We start from the raw sequence: 25,394 nt of genomic DNA, 5'->3' as shown, positions 1-25,394 counted from the left end.
ATGAGTAGGCCCAGTCCAACTAGAGTTATGTAGCTAAGTCCCTTCCCTAACTCTATAAATACATATTGTCTCATCACAATTGTATACTTTTTGATAATCAGATAAAATAAAAACTACTTCTGATTTAGAGATCTAGGGAGGAAGACTTAGTTGATTGTATTGTATTATCAAATTGTGATAATTGCTATGGATCAATCAAGTACGCATACATAATTATCATATACTATTATCATGTTCTATATTATATACAAATTGATCTTGGGTTTATTATTGATTTATCTAATAAGTGGTATCAGATTACCAATTGTATATGATTTAGGACCTATAATTTGTGTAACAATTAATATGTATATGTTAATTTTCTCTAATTATATATTAATTTCGTTATTATTTTTTGTTTAATTTTTCGTTATTTAGTCTTAAAATTTTAGAGGTTTTATTTCTCGTTAAATTTTTTTTCTATTGAAATATTATATGTATGAAATTATTATGTATTGGTTGAGAATTTCATGTTTAAAGTTTTAGGGCTTATATATTTCCATTATGAAATTAATTTTGTGTTTTTTGATTTTATTGATTATAATCTGAAATTGATTGTGCATATCTCATCAATAATTATTTTAAAATGTTTCTACACGTTTAATTTTCGAATTGGATGAGATAATCGGATTCCTTTGGCACTAACTATTTTATTAAACATATAAAAGAAAAGAAAAATTACCTTTTATACTATTTTTTAAAAAAAAAATTACGGTTTTGGTTGCTCTTAAAGTTTTAATATAGGTTGTTGTGTAAATTTTGGTTACGATTTAAGTTGTTTCGTTCATTTTTATGTGGATTGCTATGTGAATTTCCGTAAAAATACAAAAAAAAAAACAAATAATTTAAAGTATAAAAATGAAAAAAAGGAGATAATAAAAGTACAATAATCATAGTGCAGGTTAAAAATCTTATTTTTTTTTCTAATATTTATATTTATAGTTAAAAAATTAATTAGATTGATTTATTAAATTTTTTTTTCTATTTAGTGGTGCTTACAATTAAAATATAGTGATCACAGTAACTTTAAATGTAATAGTGATTATAAGTAAAATACAATTATAATAAGAACTTTGATTGTAGTGACAACTACACATTTATAAGAGTAATTTGGGCATAACCTCCTTAAGTGGTTAGGTTTTTACAATTAACCCTCTATTCTAAAATTTTGGTGGTAAAACCCCCTAAATTCGTGTTTGGGCATAACTGCCATGGTGGAATGTTCACGTGTACACAGTGTACACGTGGTACAATTTTATTGGTCCACGTAAATAAATATTTAAAAAATAAAAAATTAATCATTTAAAAAAAATAAAAAAAAATTATTTTTCTCTAAAAATTAAAAAAATAATTTTAAAAAATAAAAATTAAAAAAAAAAAACCCTAATTATTTTTTCTTTTTCTTTTTTTTTTCCTCCTCCAGTTGGCATCAGACAAAAGCAATCTCTCCCTACAATATCAATGTAAAAGGTAAGATCACATTTCAAAAAATTTATAATAACCCATGTCATTATTCACTAAAATACTTTTTGGGTGATTACCATATATCATCATCACCATGTTACAAATACTACAGTAGGTAAAGAGAAAACATATATATGGGTTTCAAAATTCCACAATAAATAGGCAAAGTTAAGCACGCATGTGAATGAGGAACAGTGAATTACAGACCTATTTCGATGAAGCAAGTGGGTTCTCCACCGAAACCCACAAAGCTTTACAAAGGGGTTAGGCAACGACATTGGGGGAAATGGGTCGCTGAGATCCGTCTCCCTAAGAATCAGACTAGGCTTTGGCTTGGCACCTTCGATACAGCGGAGGAAGCCACCTTGGCCTATGATCGTGCCACTTACAAGCTCAGAGGTGATTTCGCTAGGCTTAATTTCCCACACCTCCACCACCAGGGCTCCGCCAAGTTCGGTGATTTCAAGCCTCTTCACTCCTCCGTTGATGCAAAGCTTCAGGCCATTTGTCAAAACCTAGCCAAATCATAGACGCAGTGGTGGTGGTGAGCAGTTGTGATTTTGTTGAGGTTGATGGTGGTGATGCTAGAAGAAGAAGGAGGAGGAGGAGGAGTGTCAGGATAGAAGAAGAAGAAGAAAGAAAAGAGAAGAAAAAGAAAAAGAAAAAGAAAAATAATTTTTATTTTTTAAAATTGTTTTTTTTTTAATTTTTAATTTTTTAATTTTTAAAGAAAAATAATTTTATTTATATTATTTTTAAAATAATTAATTTTTACCACCAAAATTTTAAAATTAGGGGTTAGTTACAAAAACTTTGCCACTGTTATGGCACAAATTACTCAATTTATAATAAAGTATCTAAACTAGTGCATGAAATTAAAAATTTAAAACCACACGGCTGTGTTGCCTAGTAGTGTACTACTTATTGTAATGTAAATTTTGCATAAGATATTATTATTTTCATTTTGGATAAACTAAGAATTGATAATAGACAAAATAAAAACTATAAAGTAAAAGATAAAATGTCTGAGCCCGGGTTCGAACCGGGGACCTCTAGTGTGTGAGACTAGCGTGATAACCAACTACACCACCCAGACGACATGCTATGTTTCCTACTATTTTACAATAAAATCATTTATTTTTGTTTGTCAGATATAGAAATACCACTTCGGGAATACGCAGTATCTTTATATATTAAAAGTGTCTATCTAACGGCATTTCTTGGTTTAACAGAATATACTTTAAAATAAAAGAATATTCTGTTAAATTTAACGATTAGGTTTGATCTACCGTTAACAAATAAACCCAATAATTAAACCCAAAAAATTAAACAATCTTTTAAATATTAATAATCTCTTTTTAAATTAAAAAGAAAAAAAAATCATCTTAACCACATATCTCTCTAACAAACCTATCTGGGAGAATATTAGTAATTTTTTTTATTTATTTTTTAAAAAAGAAAAATCTTTATATATTAAAGTTAACCTCAAGTTATCTAATGTTTTCTCTAGATAAGCATAGGAAGCAGAAATACCACTTCTATCTTTGTGTGATTGCAGATATACCACTTTTGTCATTGACCCACTTTTTAGCTTTATAAATAGAGATGTTCATATAATATTAACACTTTACAGAATATTTATAGATATAAACTTACATTACAATGCTATGTTAAAAAAAGAACTAAATAGAATAATCTACTACTCCAATAATAAATTTATTTACAATTTTATAATTACACTAATATTATTTTTAATACATTATTAAATAATATTTCAAATATAAATATTTAATTTTTTCAAACAAAAAATTTGTAATCTTTAAAAATAAAATACATTCAAAATCTTAAAAAAACCAAAATCTTAAATAAAACTAGCAATACGTGGCTCGGCACGTGCATTCACCTAGTATTATTTCTACAAGCTAATCTTGCATTTGCATGCATTGCCTTCTTTTAAAGAGAAATATAGAGGCTGATTGACTTCGTAGTTTAAAAACTACCGTTTTTAAAAACTAATAGGACGGTTTGGTAAAAAATTTTAAAAATAATTTTTTAAAATTGAGTTTAAAAAAATTAGATTACAAAAAACATCAAAATATTATTTTCAATTTTCATAAACAATTTTTTTTTTGTCTAACATATTATATTTTATATTTTTACTCGTACTTAGATTCTAGACCCGAAAATCATACCCGAACTCGAACCCGGATGGGTTCATGTCATAGTATGGTGTTAAAATATTAATTTTTTTTAGTAAGGAAAAATCTAAAAATAGTTTTAAAAAATTTGTGTCAAACACCATTAAATTTTTAAAATGACAAAAAATTGTTTTCTATTCTCACTTTTTAAAACACAATTTTAAAAACTGAAAATTGAAAACACAACCAAACAATTACGTTCCATTTTCGTAAATGACCGGCTTCTTTCTACTTTTTTTATTTATTTATTCACTTTTTTATTTCCTTTTTTTCCTCACATACATCTCTTCGCCCAGCAACCAGTGTAATTATTATTTTGAATAAATAGCACTTTTGTCCCCTTTACCCTACCAAAATTTTCCTCCTAATATATACTGCTTGTTACGAATACTCCTCAAATTATAATGAATGCAGAAACGTAGTCCTTCCGTTCACTTCTGTTTGGTTTTGCCATTTAATGACTTACATGAATGGAGACCACTGGAGTGTAAATGTGGTTTAGAATGTGTTGAATGAACTTCCTTGACAGAAGATAATCCACACAGAAAGTTTTTTGAGTGTCCAAGATGGAAGATTTGTTTAATTTTTTTTGGGTATTGTTTGGGTATTGAAAATTGTTAATGGGTTTTTGTTTAGTTTTGACAGAGTAATATTTAGATTGGGTGCCGTTTTTTAAAATGGATTGACCCACCAACTTCAAGGAATGATATAAATTTAGTTAAAAGGCTAGAGATTGAGAAAAATTTAATGCACTGCAAAATTATGTTAAAAAATCCGATGAAGAAATTAGAAGATTGAAGAAATATTTCAAATTTGGCATATATATGTTGTTGTTGCACTTTTGTTGTGTTCTTATTTTTATTAGATTTGTTAAAATTTTTCTTTTTTTAATATTGTACTCTTGACAAACCAAAATAAAGATGTAATTTTTTTTTGTTTGATACATTGTTGTTGTTGAGATTAATACTGATATTTGGTGAGATTTTTAATATTTAAAATTTATGAAAGACTAATCTATATATGTAGTACATATCAAAGATGAGTAGTGAACTTTACAATAAATCTACTAAACACCAATTAAAATTTGATGTCATTTGAGAAACTTAGAAGAAATTTTATTAAAGAATCACTTATTTTCATATGAAATTAGAGAGTGAGAAATAAAGAGGAAATAAAATGAACAAGTAGAGCAATTAATAGATGTCTGATAACTCTAGAAATTAGAGTTATTTTTCACATTTTTTTTACTAAAAATTGGTTTAGTTCTTAAGTTTTTAATTAATTTAGTAAGTTTTTAATTATTTTTGAATTTATTAGCTTTATTGTAATTTTATATGTTTTTGTGTGTTTTTATAATTATTTTATTATAATATGTTATGTGGTATTTATTTTTAATTTTATTTTAGTTTCTAATTAATTTTATGTATTTTTAGGTGTGTTTAGAAGAAAAAGATTGGGATTAAATTGAAGAAATATTGAAGAAATGGAGCTAAAAGTGCAATTTTTAAAAAAGAAATCTCATCAGCCTTATGCAAGGCCCACTTGCGGTCAAAGTCAGCTTCCCATCACAGCCGTCCACGTCTTGATCCGAAGGTCCACACGCGTGCGTGAGCCACACTCCAGACAGGCGCAAGTGGGCGTCAGATCCTCCTGCTGCTTTTCTTCCACGCGGGGCCCACGAGCAGCTGCAGCCCTCTCCTTCCGCCACGCATGCACCTGGGCCGCCCCCAACAAAGAAACCAACAAGACGCACGCGCTGGAATTCCGTCGCCTTCAAATTTCTCCAACCAGCCCTCGCCACGTGTACCTGCTGAGAACAAAGAGAAAAAAGGCAGTTAAATTAATTGCTTTATTCCTATTTTCTCATACACATAAAAGCAACAAAATCCATATATTTCTCCCACAACTTACACCTAAATATTCATTTACTCTTCCCAATTTATTTCACCTAAATAAACCTTCCTAATTTATTTTTACCCTATCCTTTTCACTATTTTTTCCATCCAAACAAATATTTATTTTTTCCAATACTCTTACACATACTCTATTTATCCCTTCTCTTCCCAACACTAATTAAATTAATCATTTTATTTATTTTATTTTGATTAATTTAATTCTCTAATTTTGCCTATAAATATGGTGTTAGAAGACCATTTCAAAACACATCTCTTCACCCTCCTAAACACCTCTTCAACCCAAAACACTTCTCCATTCCACACTCTTCATTTTTACCATTTTTTTTCTACCATTTTTACACTTTGAAGAGCATGTCAAGTATGTTTATCTTTTGTAATTTTTATCTAGTTATGAGCTTCTAATCTTTTTTTCAAGATTATTAAGATGATGATGAAGCAAAATGTAACTAGATAGTGTTTATGTTTGTATGTTGATTTCCCATTTGTGCTATAAAGTTCATGGATTTTTCTATCAAAAATATGTTTTTTTTCATCTTTAATATCATGTATTTTTTATTGTTAAAGCATATTTCTACTTAGTTCTTCATTATGCAAAAATATAATACTCTTTGATTAAATGTCTTTCATTAAATTGTTTACATCTAATTCTTAGAATATAAGTGTTATATTTTGCCTAAACATAGTTTCTTTGATTTTGTGTAGTTTCATTAAATTGTAACACATTTAATGCTTAGAAATTATACATTTTATAAGTGAAGAAAAATCCTACCTTTTTGAAAATAACTTGTACTTAAATGAAAAATATATTTTGGAAAATATGGTGAGATTTATTTCAACTATATCTAAAACTTCGGAATCAATATACTTATAAATATTATTGAACTTGCATTTTGTGGATTCTAATTAGGGGTGAAAATCGGTCGGTTATGGTCGGTTTTTAAAATTTTATAACCGACCGGTCGGTTACGGTTTTTATTTTACGAAAACCGTAACCGACCGTTTAGAAATTATAACCGTATAAAACCGACCGTACGGTTTTTGGCGGTTTTCGGTTTGACGGTTTTAGGCGGTTTTTGGCGGTTTTGGGCGGTTTTTGGCGGTTTTGACGGTTTTTTGGTTAAACTATTTTTTTATTTCAAGAACCGAAACCGACCGCCGTGTCAAAAAAACCGAAACCGAAACCGACCGCCAAATTCGGTGATGACGTGGAACCGAAAATTCGGTTACGGTCTGGTCGGTTTGATGGTCGGTTTCGGTTTTTCGGTTTTTATGAACACCCCTAATTCTAATATCTTAATAATCTTATTTTACACATCTTATTTGAAAATCATTTTCATACTCACTCATCTTTAATCTTAAGTATTTTAGTTACTTGTCTTTTATATTATTTTGCAAAACCAAAATCCTATCAAATATTTGGAGCTAGGTTAGAATATTCTTATTTTGTTTGAAATAGTTTCTTTTGATGTTAGTCAACTCCCATGGGTTCGACCTTGCACTTACATGAACACTATATTCCGAAACGATTCGTGCACTTGCGAGTATAAATATTAAAACACTCACTTTTGAGGACAACAATGTCATAAAGCATTACTACAGTATATGGAGACATAAATGAGACTTTCACTATTCAATTAGTGTATTTGTACTATATATGATATTTTTCTTTCTTGTTTCAATAGATCCAAACTAATCACTGTTAAAACAAGTGGATTCAAGACCAATTTAGACATGTTCTATTCAGTGTATGCTCCTACCTAAACCAAATTCATATTGCATGCTAGAGTAAACACTGTTGGATATATTTTATGAGGATCTAGATTTACTAATAAGTATGTTTCATTAACATCCTAATATGAATTCTAAAACAATGAAATAAACACATAAGAGTTTAAGAAAACCTTACATTGGGTGCAACGGAATATAATGACTCCTTCCGTTCAAATATCTAGCCCTTGATTCCTTTCTGTAGCAGAGCATTATCAATATCTGAACCTGGATCTCTTTCTCTCCTTCCTTTGATGCTGAATCTCCTTCCTTTGATGTTGGATCATCTTTTCTTGAAGCCATCACTACCTATTTATAGGTAACCACCTAGGTTTAAGTTAGAGTTATTTAGCATTAAAATAATGAAAAAATAAATGATAAAAGCCTACAATAGTGGCCGGCCTGGGCTTTGGATAATGGGTCTCACTTATGCAATTTTGCTGTTTTATCATTTCTGCATCTCATTTTCTCAAAAACGCCAATTTTCAAATTCAACCATTTAAATACCAATTCTAATTATTTAATAACTAAAATTAATTATTAAATAATATTGTCAATTAATATATTTATTAATTAGACATATAAAGTCTCTTAATTAATAAATAAACCTAGAATCTCTTTTCTTTTACAATTTCGCCCTTGCTTAGTGAAAATTCATAAACTAGACATAGTCTAACTTTAGAATTATAATTGATTAATCAAAATCAATTAACTGAGTCTTACAAGCAGTATGGTCTCAACTAGTATGGGGACCATGAGTCTATATATCCGAGCTTCCAATAAGCAGATCAAGAATTTATTAACTTAAACTCACTGACTTATTAATTCTTCGTTGAATCCACGCATAGCACTTACAATTGCACTCTCAGTATATAAAACGCTCTATATATTCCACGATATAGACACATCATTAGTTATCCATTGTTATAACCCTAATGTGATCAATGATCCTCTATATAGATGATTTACACTGTAAAGGGATTAAATTACCGTAACACCCTACAATGTATTTTATCCTTAAAATACTTAACCCTGTATAAATGATATTTCAGCTAAGTGAAATGAGATCTCCACCATTTATTTTTCGTTTGGTTAAGCTCGAAGGAAATCATCCTTTACTTTCTATTCGCCAGATAGAAGCTATAGATTCCATATTTATGTTAGCGCTCCCACTCAATTGCACTACCGTGTTCCCAAAATGTACGTATCACCCTAACCCAAAAGTAGGCTTAACTAACAAATCAAAGAACACGAATAACACTCTTGAGATTGAACCTAATCATATCAGGATTAAGATCATTTGATCTAGGATCAACAGGTGATATTGAATTGAATGGATATTACGGTAAATTCTAATATATCTAATCAAAGTTCAATATCGGCCCCTTCCGATGTATACTCCATACATCCGATGCTGGTAAACTTTGCCAATGTCCTGGAAAGGACATAACACTTATCCAAGGTGTAAGAATACATATCGCTGATTATACCATGTCAGTCTAAATCCAGTGTTCTGACAAATCAGGGAATAAACTTTCGAACATATAATTAAGATTATATTCCACTGTGTTGATAACACTATAATCATTAACAAATTGATATGTTCTGGACTTAACTAGAATTCATACATTATGTACATATAATCATGAAATAAATCATGTGAACCATGCAACATTAAATGTTATTTCTGATCTTTATTAATAAGTAAATCTGATTATATTGAAATGAGTTTTATTTAGGGCATAAACCCAACAAACACATATATCCATATTTGGTACAAAACATATTCATAGAATAATATTGAAATGTTAAACATCAAAACAAACTGAATCCTCCATGATAAACCTTTAAACCCATTGCTGAAAATAGTACCATTTCTGTTCAAACAACATGAATTGAAAATAAAGATGTAAAATTGTGCTTTGAAATAGATCTTCATGTTACCACATGACACTTTTCAACAAATTCCCATAACTAAAACATCCTGTCTAACATAACAACATTACAAGTCGAGTTACATTTCATAAAAGATGTAACTTTTGACTTTACAAAGAAAGTTATTTGACATGAAATTTCATTAATTTTTATCATATAAACACCAATTACATCTTAAAATATTGTAAGTTGATGCTTTGGTATGATCTTCATACTACTCAAAATACTACTTAAAATACTTCTCAAAATACAACTCAAAATACTTCACCACTAGTCTTTGATGTTGTTTTCATAATCCATAATCCCTCAGTGAGTTGGTGCAATTTGTTGGGATATCCTTTACTACAATGAATGAAAAAAATGTGATTATGAATGCACAAACAGTCGAAAAGTATAAAATAAATTATTATTTGAGAGGACTTTGATATTGTACCATTGTTGCTGAGTTGCTTGGTTGTGAAGAAGGTGTGGCAGTTGCTGATTAGTGATTGATGAGGTGTAGGATTTGTATTTCTAGCGTAGTGTCCAGGGTCTTCAAGTGGTGTGTCATTAACCTATGAGTATCAATAAACATCAAAAGCAAATCAATATAAACACACACACACACACACCATTCATATATGCCAACAATCTCAACACACACACAGTATAAACACACACACACCATTTAAATTTACCAACAATCTTAACACACACACACACCATTCAAATCTGCCAACAATCTCAACACACACACACACACCTGCATTATTTCCATACACACACCTACATTATTTCTAAACACACGCATTATTTCATAATTATGCTTGATTTTCTTTTCACTGTATTGGTTGCATCTTCATTGTTATATTGAAATGTTTGGTATTGTTAGGTATTGATCTTTGAACGAGTAATCTTTGGTATTTGCACAAACAATAATGATTATGCTTGATTATTTTTTATTGTATTGGTTTCTTCTAAGTAAGGGTTTTATTATGAAGATTTTTTATGTTTATTTATCTGGTTTTATATTAAAGTGACAACTTTTATTATTTTTTAGACACAAAGTTCTAATGAGAATTGGATAAAAGTCATTTGATAGTATTACTCCGTACTTGTATATGTGAAGCTTTATAGTCATTTCTCACAATTATGAGTGTTTGTATGTTGTGTCAATGCTATTTGTTCTATTCTTCTAATAATTTAACTGTCATTCAATTTGAGTTAGATTTCTTTTTTGGTTTATCTTTGGTATATTTATGTTGATTTTTAAAAATAAGTAATCATTTATATTTACTGAAACATTTGTAATTATGCTTTATTTCTTTTCTTTATACTGGTTGCATCTAAGTAAGAGCTATTAAAGTTTATTATGGGAATTTTTATGATTATTTATTTGATTCTGTATTCAAAAGTGACAATTTTTTTTGGACTCTAAATTCTAATGGCGATTAGATGAAAGTCATTTAATAGTATTAATTACTTTATACTTTATGTGTGAAGCTTTGATAGTATAATGTTCAAGTAGAAAATATATTTATTTGCAACTGAATACTTGGATATATCTGTTTCATTTCTAGCTCGAGTAACTTTTGGTTATTTATGAGCTTTGAATATGAGAGCATGGCATGACTACAAAGAATCCCATTTAATTCCCACTTTTTGCAAGAACAAATCCAGTGATTCAAAACCACCAAAAATATGCTACCATACATGTTCTCCACTTGGTGAATCAAATTTTCTGAAAGTGTCGACAAATGAGCCCGTGCGTCAATCTTGTTCTTCTCGAGTTGTTTTGAAACTTTTGGTGCTATGTTAGACGGCCACATTGACTACAGAGCATCTATTTTAAGAAAGTCTTTCCATTAAGTACATTCGAATCCTTTGAAGCATAGACAAGATGGGCTTATCTCTAGCCGCAATATGGACTTGGTACCATTAAATCCTTCATACATGTTGTTGACAAGTATATCACATTTAGGAGTGGTCCTAAAGTGTGATCTGCTCCAATGTTGTGGTCCCGCATCCATCAAATTGATATGATTTCTCAAATTGTTCCTGCAGGGTCTGCCTTTTCTTGTTCTTGCTTTCTCTTTCTTCTCAATTAATCTTCTTCAAAGATCATTTGTGGAGAGACTTCCACTGTTGCTGTCTGAGATTAGATACACCTCATCAACATCATAACTTTGACTACTGGAATTTTTGTGACGATGCTTGTCCTTCTGTGAAGTAGACTTCTTGCCTTTGGCATCAGTCTTATGTTTATGTGCGAGTGTGCCTCTAGAATTAGTTTGGTCACCCTGCCCTGAAGCATGATTTTCTTTCTTATTCTGCTCAGGCACTATCTCTTTCCCTTTATCCTTGCGTGGATTTGAGGTTCCAGGATCTTTTTGGTCAACTCTTCCAGGAGCATCAGTTGTTGGAGAGGTGTTTGCACATTAGCTCATTGACTCACACACTTGGAAAGAAGAGCTTGCAGCTCATTAACCTACACATCGGGAATAAGAGCTTGTAACTAATTGACTCACATATTTGTGTGTGAAGAGAATAATTACATTCATCGAGCTCACTCTTTATACGTTGAAGTAACCACCTCGCTAATACCATCATGGTAAAAGAGGACTACGAGGAGCATTATATTTAGGGATTATTTCACAATTATTCAAAAATAACAAAAAAATTACAAAAATACGGTTGTACAAATTTTTAATATTTTTGCAATTTTTATGATTTTATTTACAGAAAATACGGTCTTTTTATGTTGTACTCTTGTTAATTTGTTGTTGATTTTTTATTATTTGTATGTTATTTTTTTGTTGTTGTTTTGATGTTATTTTTATGTAGTTTTCTTATTATTTTCGTGTTGTTTTTATAGAAAACTATAAAATTGTAAAAAAAATTCTTTAAACGTAAAAATATAATTTTTTTTACAAAAAATAGTGGCTTATGTAATTATCCCTTATATTTATACTTAACACTTTTCCTACAAAGACAGTAAAGAAGGACAACTCATCCTCAGCGAGAAACAACCAGCATAGTTAGCATAACCATTTAAGGATAATGACAAAAGAACGGTTGGGTAGTTATTAAATATTATTCCATATGCATAAAAATGAAACGTGAAGAATGTCCATGTTTCATGAATTGTCATCCTATACACCTATTGTTATCCGTATTTTCGTAAGCATAATACGTGGATATTAATTAAGGAAGGTCGATGAGTCATTAGGCTGCCCGTGTGCCTCACTTAGCGTCCCGAGCGGATGAAGGCACTAACCTCGCGAGGAAGGCCTCTGTGAAAGAAATCCAAATAAGGATGACCTTGAGGTGATACGCGTCCGAAGCCCAGCCAGTACAGTCGGTACGATCTGATACCCATAAAAGCCACATGGGAAATATGCCACCTACCAATCCAACGGTGAGAATTCGTCCTTAAGAAGATCCATCCAAGATGCCACCTTGTGATTGAAGACTTACTCTTCATTAAGAAACACATTTCTGTAACCCTATTATTAACTCCAGATTATTCCTACTAAGCTTTCTTTTCTTCAAGAGGAACACGACGGAAAGGAGTAAAAGTCCGTTGTAGCTGTATTTGTGTAAACAGTTACTGGCCAACGAGCTTAATAAAATAGACTCGTGGACTAAGAATAGTTAACGCATAAACCACGTAAAAATCTCTTGTTTGTTATTTTAATTACTCAGTAAATACCTATAAATGGGGACAAAATTCAAGGTAAAAGGGATGACCAATTTAAGAAAAAAAAAAGAAAGATATTGTTATGTGGACTATATAGATTTTAACCACAAAATCAAGTAAAAATATTCGATATTTATTTATTATTATAATAAATCCTATGATATATTTATTACACAAAAGAACATTAATGTTTTTGGTTAACGAAATTCTGTGATAACAATAAGAAAAATATTTTTTTTTCTTGCTAAATAATTTTGTAAAATTTTAAAAGTTTACAAAAATGGTAAATTTCCATAGTGAAATTTGTTTGGACAAAGATAAAGAACATAGTTATAATAGTTTAGGGTAAATATCTTAAATTAAATAGCCTAAAAGAAATAAATAAGATAGAAAAATCACGTCTTTCCTACTTTTCCTTTTTCTTTTTCATTTTCTTGTTGACGGTGTCATTGATATCCTCTCTATCAAATCGTCTTGAGTTACTTCTAAACCACGAAAAACAATTTCTAGGGTTTATCACAGAATTCAGATTCACTCTCACTCCCACTCTGCATGTCAAAAACCTCGAATTGATACCTCTCACCATTTTCAATCACCGCCATGTCTATCTGAGTCTGACCTTCACACTGCTCTCTCCTCAATTTCTCTCTTTCAATGGACGAGTCTCTCAAAAATCTCCCTACCAGCCATTTGCTCGGTTCAGTTCCTGTACGTATTGTTCATTACTATTAATGTTTTGTAATAATTGCATTTTCCCATGTCTATGATTTACTCTCCTTTTTCTTTTTAGTTTTAATGGGAAATTTATTTAAGTATAATTTTGTCGTTTAATGATCTAGTAAATGAAGTGATCGAGATTGATCAGATGTTGTTGAATTTCTTTTATCCTTTGTTTTCTGAGAAATTGAAGGAAAGATGGGTGTAGACTCTAGATATGTGAAGTCTTGAAAAAAAATCTCTTATGATTTGACAGAACTAATGTCTTGCCCTTTTCGCTTGTGGGATTTTCTGTTGTGTTCTTTTTCCCTTCCCCATGAAGAATGGTAAACAATGGCAAGCTAAATTTTAACCCGTCTTTTTAATTACGTAGTATTAATTGGCAAAGCCAATTTTCCCCCCTTTTCCAAACGGTTTATTCAATTATCGTGGGTACTATGAAATTACCTGTTTATGAGAACCCATACTTTCTAATTATGGTTATTACATGTAAGAGCAACCTAGTTTTTAACTTATCTAGTATTTTTCGATTGATTAATGATGGAAAAACACATTTGTAGGTACTATTAATATTTACTTACATGTGTTTTTGTGTCTTTGGGTAAATAGGCTGTTATAGATGAAGGAAAGGGAAATAATACAACAAGCTATGAAGGTATGTGTACTATCATTTTTTAACTCACTGAGTCTTTCCTATAATAAAGGAAGAACAGAGAAGAAATAACTTTTCTAAAAAATGGCAAATTTTGTTCAAAGTGTTATTAAACTGAAGCTTCTGATCGATACAAGGAGAAGAAGAGTGTTGTATGGTGAGTGATGGTATTGACATGGTTGGTAGCATAGGCAATCTCCATCAAAACCTAGAAAAACTAAGCCCATCTTATCTCCAATCTAATCTCAACAAAGACACCCTTCATGGTTGGTATTGACATGTGATGCAGCTGAGCAAGAATGTGGTATTGTGAAAGATGTGGTTACTTATATGATAATGGATGATCTTCAAGTCAAGCCTATCTCAATCAATGCTGTGCTTAATTCCCTTAGGAATGTTGAGGAGCATGCTCTTCTAGAAAAGACTGTTTCAGTTGGCATTCATGAGGGTTTGAGGTTGTTGAAGGCTTCTCTGCACACTAAAACAGCTCTTACTCAATGTTTCCTTGTAGATGCCAATGCTTCAAGGAGAAATAATGTTATCACCTTTTGATAGTTCAAGGGGGTGTTTTTTTTTTACTTTGGTTCCTTAATAATTAGTTATGGAATGTTATTTTGGATTGATGGGAGAATTTTTTGATTATGGCCACTGAATTATTATGTTTTACTTTTCTTTATGCATGTTTTTTTATGTTTTGTTGCTCCTCTTGGTTTAGGTAATTTTGTACAAGAATTGTGTTAAAAATGGAATCGATTTATTTATTTATTTATTTTTTTGATGAATAAAAACTCACTGAGTCTTTCCTTAGGTACAAGTTATCCTCAATCTAGGTCTATTTCTCTCTAACATATTCCTGCGTATTTTTTGTTTTTTTTTTTTTGTGCTACAGTGCCATCAGCTAATATGCAAATTTTTCCACCAACTAATGGAGGAGACAGGGGAAGGGGATATCAAACTCTTGAAAGTCCAGGTCCAAGTGGTAAATTGTTTGATAAATTAACTGATTTTGTCAAGTATACACATGAAGATTCGCGCTAAGCTTTATGCCGAATATTGGTTTCAAATTGATGTTTGCTTATTTCATTGCTGGTTTGGGAGATTGCATTTGTTTATTTAGGTAAATAATAGGGCTGTTCTGATTTTATCCTTGGACTGCAATTGGGTTAAAGTTAACTATTTTTTGTATTTTATCATGAATCATGTTTTTGTGTGGAACACCCCACCCACCCAAAAGACACCCTATTCTATTCTGTTTTATTAATTATTATTTCTTGTTCACAACTGTTCACTTTTTCTTTTAACTGTAGAACCCTTTGAACAACAACCCGCAAACAGCTGGAAGGGAGTATTTAGTGTCTCATCGTATACACAATATTTCAATGTAGATACAGACCTTGTCTTAAACAGATTGCTAGGTTCTCTACATCCTATTGGCGGGGACTTTTTTACCAAGATTGATGCTAACCCTGACCTGTGAGTTCTGATCTTTGTTTCTGGTCATTAATATTGATTCCAAATTTTACATTTGGTTGCAAAACTGTGAAGTATTATTAGGCATGATTATGTATCCTTGAACCTCAGACATAGATAGGAAACATCAAATTGCAGCAAAAGTAAATACAAGTTGGTTTTAAAGATTTGAAGAACTTCCTATTTCTCATTGACATAGAGCAGTAGAATTATTAATGTCCTACAGGACAACTCGATAGGAGATAAGTTTCTGATAGATATGGAAGAAAACAAACATCAAATGTTGAAACTAGGATTAGCTACATTAACATGCTTGTGGTATATTTGTTTGAAATCTAAAACTAGTCCTTGATTGTGTACCTTAAATCATAAATTATTTGATCTTTTATAATATGATGACTAGAGATATTCAGTTGTTTGTTGGAGCAGTGTCTGGTTGGAAGTTGATTATTAGGTCACTTCGAGTCTGTCAAGTGGAAGTGGTTGTGTGTGTGTGTGTAAAAGGTAATTTGTTGCTTGAGTCTGTCAAGTGGAAGTAGTTGAGTGGGTGTGTTGTGAGTAAAAGGCTTATAGTTCAAACCCTATTCTAGGCTACTTAATATCAAATGACAAACAACAAGTAAAATTTTCGTTTCTTTTCTTCTCATCTAACCACTTCTTGATATAATTTTGATCTGTAGTTATGGGCTAATATGGATCTCCACGACATTGGTATTTGTACTTGCTTCCCTTGGAAACTGTGCAACCTACCTCATGCAAAAGAACACTGACAACACTACTACTTGGAGCTTTAATGTTAGCTATGTAAATGTAGCAGCCGGATCAATTTATGGCTATGCAGCTGTGGTGCCATTGTTATTTTATTTCCTTCTTCAGTACATGGGTTCCAATCCTAGTCTCATTAAGTTTTGGTGCATGTGGGGATACTCTCTCTTCATTTTTGTTCTGGCTTCTGTAAGTAGCTGCTTTCTCTTAATGCTCTTTTTTTCATTGTGTTGTCTTATTTCCCGGTAGAGAGTAATGAAAAAGAAGGCCACATTTTAACTCTCAACACGTTCTTTGTTGAACTAATTGAATTCTACTAATTAAGCAAAAAATATGTTTATTCTTGGCTTAGTGAGCAAAAAACTGTAGTCAATTTAGGGGAAAATTTTGCAATTGAGAAAGCTTAGCAATTGTCATTTGCTCATTATTTGCAAACTTGCACAATATGTTCCTTCAAAGCCATCTAATATATAATTTGATGGAAAATTTTCAGTTTCTGCTGGTAATACCGGTCGAGTTTCTCCGCTGGTTGATTATCATTCTCACTGGTGCTGCCTCAGCTTGTTTTGTTGCCACGAATCTGAAGTCCTATATAGAGGGAAGTGATCTTAAGATAGTGGTTGTTGCAGCATTTGCCTTGCAATTAGCTTTGGGTGTTTTCATCAAGGTCTGGTTCTTTCCATGAGGTTAAATTGCCACACCTAAATTTCAAGCAATTGTATCTGGGTTATGCGAAATTGAAAAGAAAAGAAAAGTACTAGAAGAAATTTGTGTGGGATATTTGGTTTGGTTAATCAGAGTTAAATTTGTCCGGAAAAGACACATTTTGCTGTATTTTAGAATCACTGACTTGTTTACACTATAAATGGGCATCATTATGCTAGTGAGGTGGGCTTTTTTATTTGCAGCTCACTATTTCGTTCTTTTTGGGAGTTTTTTTTTCCCTTTGGAGGACTCTTTTGGGGTTTTCATTTGTAATTTACAGCCATGGACTATTTCGTTGCTTGTATGTGGTTGTGTGGTGCAAGTACAGTTTGCCTTACAAAAATATTTCACCTTCATATCATTCTGTCCTCTTCCCTTCATTGAAACGAAGTCATCTTTGTCCTATCTAAAAATAATAAGAAAGGTTGTATTTTTAAATGTTTGGCTGTTATTTCCCCTATACTCATCAAATGTAAAGACATTACTTTTTACGAGTTAATCTCCATGCAAATTTATTTTTAATATATTTCAGAACGAACAAGTAAAGGATTTCATTTTATTTTTTGAAGGACACCTAATAGGATTGATAGTCATATTTGAGGTTGAGGTTATGTGCATCAAGTTGGTTTTATTAATATCAATATATATAAAGGAGAATTTCATGTGGCACTTTCAAATCTATATCTATCGACAGAATTCTTGGTTTATGAGAAATTTATGGGTGATTTTTTATTTATATATAATAAAATAAATTCCATTAAATTAAAAAAAATACGATTGGGTTTTTTTTAATTATTTATTGTATTAATTTCCTATTACAATTTAGACATTCCCATGGGATCACACATAATATTTCAATCCGCACTTCTCTTTTTTCTTCTTCACAACTTACTAACAAAATATATAAGTAATAATAATAATAAAAAAGACGCGTGGCTTTTATCAAAGTTCACAAAACCAAGCATCAATGGCGAAAAAAACCCAATAAAGTTTACAGCTAACAAATGATTCTAAGTGCTCGGCATATGCATTAGTTTTCAGGAGCAAATTTTTTTAAAGTTACGTAATAATTGACATTTATGCTACAAACACAATATACAAAAAATAAAGAAGAATATAGAAGAAAGAATAGATCATTATTCACATCTAGAAAGGCAGTAGAGATAACAATAATAGAAACTTTTCATTTTTTTTTCTTTTTTTTAATCAATTTTTTTTTCTTTTTGAATAAAGATAAATATGAAATTTTAATCGTATAGAGTTTTATTTTAATAAAATATAGTATTTTAAAATAATTTAAATTCAAATAATTTAACAGTATTTTGTTATAGAATACTATCACTTTTTGTTAAACATGGTTTTCAATTTTTGTCGACACTACCATATTCAATTTATCAACGAAAAAATAAACAATCTAAATATATGCGGATCCGGCTAGAATGAAAAGTGCAAAATACAAAAATTACACTATTGTCTCTATTGAAGCAAATGAAGATTGAAATCCACCAATGATTATCATTAGTTTTCTTGTCTATCATTTTTAGACAAATGCTATCTTCAATTATCAACAATTTATAGATTCATTTTTAATTTTCTTTTTATCTTACACCCATTTAAGTAATGTTTCTTTAAGTATTGAAACATCAATTTTTAATTTATTTTTGGATTAACTTAAGAACATATTTAAATCATCAAACTTTCTTAAACACTAATATATTGCATTCGGTATTCACTTTTAATTGACAACATTATAAACTATAATATTTAGATACACTTAATGAGAATCTCACCTAATAACTAATAATATTCTTTATTTAATTTTTAATTGTATCACGTTCAAATAACATAGAAAAAAACTAGCATACGTGTCTCGCACGTAACTTTTTGCTAGTATATCTAAATGTGTTTAGATAACAAAATTATTGGTTTATGAGAAATTATTGGGTCAAAAAAAAAATTCTATTAAAAAATAACAGTAATCCCCAGTGTATTTTTAAATGCTTATTCTCTCTTAAACGATTGAGGATAGAAGTTTTAGGCCTAAAGGATTGAGGAGGAAGTTTCGCCATTCAAGAAGGATTGAAGAAAGTAAACTATATAAAGTTGCGACTGAATGAGGAAATTTTGCAATTGAGGATGGAAGCTTTGCGATTGAGAGAGGTAGTGATTTGGGTTTGGTGGTGCAACTGATTTGGGCCCACCAGAGTAAGCTATAGGTGAGTCGATTTGGGCATGCGATTGACTCTCTTCTCATTCATTTATCATTTTGTGATTGACTCATCAACTTTTGATAGAAATCCATAATGTTTGATCTTTTTTATGATTGAGTTTTTAGTTATTTTATTTTGTTCCAAATTGTATGTTTGAGAATTTGTAATTGTTGTCTTGGTTTTAAGAATTATCAAAGTTAAAGCCTTAAGAAGATAAAAGCTGCAAAATCTTCTTCTTTCAGTGGCAATCTTTTCACTATAGTGTTCACCATTCTCTTCTTTCTCGTGATACTCTTTCATGGCAATATTTCATATTTTCTGTTTACAGAGACTTTTATTAGCACTATTGTTGAACTATTGATTTGTTGTTCTGTCATCAATGTTTAAAGTTACAAGCATAGCATAGATGAGCATTAACTAATACAATATCTTTGGAGTTTAATGAATTTAGGAAGATTGCAAAATAACCTTTAGTCACTTTTGAATGTAATGGGGTCTCACATGCTTTAGTGGAGATTTAATTCTCTGCACATTTATTTAAGTTTTGCTTCCCAGTTTCTTTTATGCTTTACTTGATGCAATACCTGAGTTTTTCTATTCTATCTTATATTTGTCATTCCTAGGATTGGATTTGGCAAGTTACTGAGAGGATTACCAAGATAAAGGATGCACATAAATGCTTAATTTGATCTTAGTTTCACCATCACGTTTGTAGTTTAAATTGAATTTAGTGATGTTCTCAAATTCTTAAAAAAAAGCCAAGAAATTTGAGGGTGAGAAAGTTAAGAAAAAGTGGACTCACATGCTTTAGTTAAGAATTGTATTTTGATGTTTCTGAGAAAAAGACTCCTATTCACATGAACATTGAGATTTTATATTTTACAGGTACACTTTCGAATCTTTGAATTGGCCTCTCATATTACAAAGATATTTCATTGGATATTTTTATTTGTGCCTAATATTTTGGCATCTTCTATTTATGTTCCTCAAGACTAATCATTAATCAATGCATCCAATTCATTAGCATTTTTCTTCATAACTTTACTATAATCACTAACATCCCACCACCTTAAAAATGGTATAGCATTAGCATCAACCAATCATTCTGAAAGATATACTTTCTTCTTCGTGATTTTGGGACAATAGGAAATACATGTACAACCAAATTATTCCTTTAGCTAACCTATTTTGATATTAGTTTGATTCTTTTGGTTTACTCTGGTAACAGGTAAGATTTTTATTATAAAATATTTGAACTTTTAATTATAAAAAATTAAAATATTTAATAATACAATTTATAATATTTTTTTAAATGTGACTTGAGAATAAAGTGAGATATGTTATGATATTTGAATACTCATTAGTTATCTAGCTTATAAGTATAAAAATATACTATATATAATTAATCTAATGGGTGACTATTCAATGGTTACATTTTTATTGTAATCATATGGTTACATTTTTTTTTTTAACCTGTAATAGCAGGTTACTAATAGGTAGACTTTCATTTTTTAGATTTAATTAATTATAATTAACTATTTTCTTAAAATAATTAATTAAATAGTAGATACTCCTTTTTTAGAATTATTTAATTATAATTAACTATTTTCTTGAAATAATTAATTAAATATTTAACAAGACCTCTTTTAGCAATTAATATTTATATTTAAATCCTTACTTGAATTATTTTAATAATTAAACCATTTAATTATAATATTTACAATAAAATTTATTTTTTTTACAAAAATTAAACTTCTTTTGAAACAAATTAAAATTCTCTTCTTATAATAAATTTTCAAATAATTAATTATTTTTAAATGATATTTAATTATTTTGTTACAATTATATGAATTAAGTATGAGGCCTAAAGTTAATGAATCGATAACAAGTGCAGCCATTTTTTTTAAAAAAATCCTTCAACTTATTTCATTTTTTACTTTTTAAATATTTAAATAAAAAAATTAAATAATTAAGTGAAATAATTTAAAATTAAGATTACAAGTATAATAAAATTTAAATTATGAAATTATATGTGTATAATTTTAAATTATAAAAAGTTTTGTTATAAAATTGTAAATAATTTAAGTATAAAAAAATAAATTGCTAAAAAGATCCTTATATAGTAATAAATTGTAAAAAATTAATTAATAATTATAATTAATTTAATTTTAAAATATAATTAATCTTAATTAAAGTTTTATAAGGAAATAAATGATTAGGTCACTTTCAGGTTACAAGTTATTTATTATTTATTTTTATTTAATTTCTAAATTAATCACAACCATTTAATAGTAATCTAATGGCTTAAAAAAATGTAACCATGATGGTTACAATAAAAATGTAACCATTGAAACCTCTTCCTTAATCTAATTGTCAAATTATAGTTCTAATTCAAATATTTTAGCTTTTCTTGTTTTATATTCTTCATTCCATCTATTTTACATCTTGCAATACTAATTATTAAAATATATATTAACATAATCAGGTATCTTTTACAATACGTTTTATTAAAAATATATATATTTTTTTTGATAGAAATGTATATTTCTTTTCTTTATATATTAAAAGTGGTTATGTAACGGCAATTCTTGGTTTAACGATTTATTTTAACGTTTAATTTTTTTATAGCAAAGTTAACGTCGAGTTAACGGAACCGTTAACTTAGAAAAAAAAAATCTACTTTTTCTAACCCTAACAATTACTGCTAATGATGGGGATCCGAGAAGGAGGCGGCTAGAAATATTCAACAAGAAACAATCAAAACAGAAAAACTAATTATTAAGAATCCCCATCCCTATAATCGATCTGTGAAGGAAATAATTTCTTCACCGACGAAGAAGCAAAGGAAGATATGGATGGCTTCTCACTCAGGACACTGTCGATTTGCTAACGATTTCAAACGAGGTCTTTGACCCAGACCCATGAATACGACTCAGACCTTATTGTTTTTCGCTACAAAACATTCAATTTCGAAGAACCTATGATGATCTCAATAAAAAATGTTTTCACGATTTCTAATTAAATTATTTTTATTATACATATAATACGTAAGATATACTTCTGTTTTGCTTTGGTCTTCTTTAGATTTTCATGCAAAATTGATGAGGAGAAGAGGAACACAGTGAGACTATGGTGGTGACACCAGAGAAGAAGGATGATAACACTGCACTCTGCACAGAAACTCAAGGAACTCTTTTGGGTTGGAAAGATAAGAAAAATGAAGCCTTAAGAAAGTGAATCAACCCCATTTTTCAGGAACAAAGAGAAGGTTCTGCTCACTTGCTTCCGAAGAATCAACTTCAGTCAACCCCATAGTGGAAAGATGAATGAGGAAATCACCTTTTTGCATCAAAGCAGCCTTGTTCCAGTCAAAATAGTGATTAGTTGCACGCCAAACTGCTCGAGCATATTTGCAACCAAAAAGGACATGACCAATAGACTCCCAAGCTTGACGACAGAGAGAACAAGTGGAATCGGTAATAACATTCCTACGAACCAACGATGTAGCAACAGGGAGAGCATCATGGCACACCCTCCAGGCAAAAATTTTAATTTTCTGTGACAGCTTTAACTTCCAAAAAAAGGTCCACCAGGCTGTGGGTGAAGTGGAGACCGAAGAAACATCAACTTCTTTTAATGATGCAGCAAAATGGTAACCAGAATTAACATTGTAAATGCCTGATGAATAATGATGCCAAATAAGCCGATCGGTTGTTGAGAAAAAAACTAAGAGGGACCGTGAGTATCCTCTCCACATCTATCCTTGAAAAATACTGGTGTAACAAGTCACAATTCCATTGTCTATCTTCAGAAATAAAATTAGCAACAACAACGTTTGAAGGACTTGAGTAGTGAGTCGGGAGGAAGTTGGAGTGACCGGGAATCCATGGATCACGAGCACAGATTATGTTCCTGCCCTCACCAACTTTCCATCGCAGCCCAGCACTTAGAAGTTCTCAACCGAAAAGGATACCTTGCCATGTAAGTGAAGGAGAATGACCTTGTGGAGCTTCAAGGAAGGAGTTGTTCTGGAAATATCGACTTTTCAGCAATCTACTCAAAAGAGAGTTAGGATTGTCAAGAAGTCGCTAAGCTTGCTTTGCAAGAAGCGCTTGGTTATAGTGTACAAACGACCGAAACCCCATACCACCCTCAATCTTAGTCTTACATAACAGTTTCCAATTACACCAATGAATTTTTGTGCCTTTGTCATTTGAACCCCACCAAAAATTAGACATCATCATTTCTAGCTGATTACATATGTTATTTGGTAATTTGAAACAACTCATGAGATAAGTTGGAATAGATTGCACCACAGCCTTGAGGAGAATTTCTTTTCCCCCAACCGAAAAGATCTTGTCATTCCATGTTCTCATTAGTCTCCAAATCTTTTCTTTGACTTCACTAAATAGGCGTTGTTTATCTTGGTCAGTATAAGCTGGTAATCCTAGGTACTTTTCATGGCAGTCGCGAATTGGCATAGACAACACTCGATGAAACTGAATTTGCGCAGCCAAAGTTGTGTTTGGTGAGAAAGAGAGGACAGATTTATCCGGATTTAAGACTTGGCCTGAAGCTTTGTGATAGATGTCCAAAGATCTCTTGATAGCATTGCAAGAACTTTCAGTAGCATTGCAAAAAAGTAAGCTATCCTCTGCAAAAAGCAGATGTGAAATTGGTGTAGATCTTCTAGAAAGTGAGTAACCATGGAGACGGCCCAACCGCTCCTCATGTTGCAGCAAGCAAGATAGACCCTCGAAACAAATCAGAAATAAATATGGCGACAAAGGGCAGCCTTGTCGGAGTCCTCTTGTTGGGGTAACCGATCCAGTGAGCTCACCATTCAAGAGAAAAGTGAAGTGGTTTTTTGTCAAGCAGTTCATAATCAAAGATACCCAACCATTAGCAAACCCCATTTGCTCCATAACAACTTTGATGAAATTCCATTCAACTCGATCGAATGCCTTACTCATATCCAACTTTATAGCAGCCACTCCTTTACGACCTGAAGTTTTGAGTTTAATACCATGAATTAACTCAAAAGCAACCAATATGTTGTCTGTTATAAGTCGATTTGGAAGAAAAGCGCTTTGTGTTTCTGAAATAACATGTGGTAGGACATTCTTAAGTCGAGCAACAAGGACTTTAGTGATCAGCTTGGAAATGACATTGCTAAGGCTAATTGGCCTGAAATCCTTCATGTACTGGGCCTTTTTTATTTTCGGTATGAGAGTGATGATAGTAGAGTTGAGCGGCGTTGGGTCAGCTCCTTCATTGAGAACACTTAGGACAGCAGCAGTGACCATATTACCAACAATATCCCAGTTGTTTTGGTAGAACATAGCAGACATACCATCAATCTCCGGACTTTTGTCAGATCCCATAGAATGAAGAGCAAGTTCTACATCAGCTTGTGTAAATGGTTTGAGTAAGGACTCATTCATATCAACAGTGACCGAAACTGGAATAGTATCCAAAGTAGCAGCCAAAGCCTCATTATTCGTGGGAGAATGCTGGAAGATGTGGGAAAAATATTCTTGAATGACCATGCTCATATCCAATTTGGAAGTGACTGTTGTACCATCTTCAGTTTTGAGAGATGAAATTTTGTTGTTTGATTTCCTAGCCGAGGCCTTGGAGTGAAAGAATTTTGTATTTTTATCTCCCAATTGCATCCAATCAATCCGAGATCGTTGTTGCCAGTAAATCTTCTCTTGTTCGAGCAAATCATCAAGAATGGATTCATTATGTTTCAAGGCAGCAGCAGTATCATTATTCAGAGAAAAGGAATTATTCAAGTTGTCAACCTTCTTTTGGGCAGCTGCTATATTATGTTTCAGACGACCATATTTCTTAATGTGCCAACTTTGCAGTGAG

At 30.9% G+C, this 25,394-nt stretch overlaps 2 protein-coding genes, 1 long non-coding RNA gene and 1 other non-coding gene across 5 annotated transcripts; 3 read left to right on the top strand and 1 right to left on the bottom strand.

Moving 5' to 3' along the window:
• The first annotated feature begins 1,718 nt into the window (after window positions 1–1,718).
• On the top strand, window positions 1,719–2,033 carry LOC115703771 (ethylene-responsive transcription factor RAP2-4-like). Its single transcript, XM_030631004.2, has one exon. The coding sequence runs from the start codon at window positions 1,719–1,721 to the stop codon at window positions 2,031–2,033; it is 315 nt and encodes a 104-aa protein (XP_030486864.2).
• Window positions 2,034–2,525: 492 nt separating this feature from the next.
• Window positions 2,526–2,599, bottom strand: TRNAV-CAC (transfer RNA valine (anticodon CAC)). Its single transcript has one exon. It is a non-coding gene; the product is annotated as a tRNA-Val (tRNA).
• Window positions 2,600–13,391: 10,792 nt separating this feature from the next.
• Window positions 13,392–17,668, top strand: LOC115701234 (uncharacterized). 2 transcript variants are annotated; one of them, XM_030628978.2, is made up of 6 exons: window positions 13,392–13,706; window positions 14,325–14,370; window positions 15,257–15,346; window positions 15,675–15,840; window positions 16,518–16,791; window positions 17,096–17,668. In XM_030628978.2, exons 1-6 carry the CDS (start codon window positions 13,653–13,655, stop codon window positions 17,285–17,287), a joined length of 822 nt encoding a protein of 273 aa, XP_030484838.2. In that variant the 5' UTR covers window positions 13,392–13,652; the 3' UTR covers window positions 17,288–17,668. The 2 variants fall into 2 exon arrangements, with proteins under 2 accessions (XP_030484838.2, XP_030484839.2); XM_030628979.2 differs by having other exon boundaries at window positions 13,401–13,706; window positions 15,257–15,337.
• A 1,632-nt stretch (window positions 17,669–19,300) lies between these two features.
• On the top strand, window positions 19,301–20,543 carry LOC115721117 (uncharacterized). Its single transcript, XR_004012383.2, has 2 exons — window positions 19,301–19,523; window positions 20,141–20,543. It is a non-coding gene; the product is annotated as an uncharacterized LOC115721117 (long non-coding RNA).
• Window positions 20,544–25,394: the final 4,851 nt, after the last annotated feature.

This window comes from Cannabis sativa, chromosome 1, assembly GCF_029168945.1.
Source record: "Cannabis sativa cultivar Pink pepper isolate KNU-18-1 chromosome 1, ASM2916894v1, whole genome shotgun sequence".
Classification (NCBI taxonomy): Eukaryota; Viridiplantae; Streptophyta; class Magnoliopsida; order Rosales; family Cannabaceae; genus Cannabis; species Cannabis sativa.
Note: the sequence above shows the minus strand (reverse complement) of the source record. Positions and strands in the feature narration are given on the sequence as shown.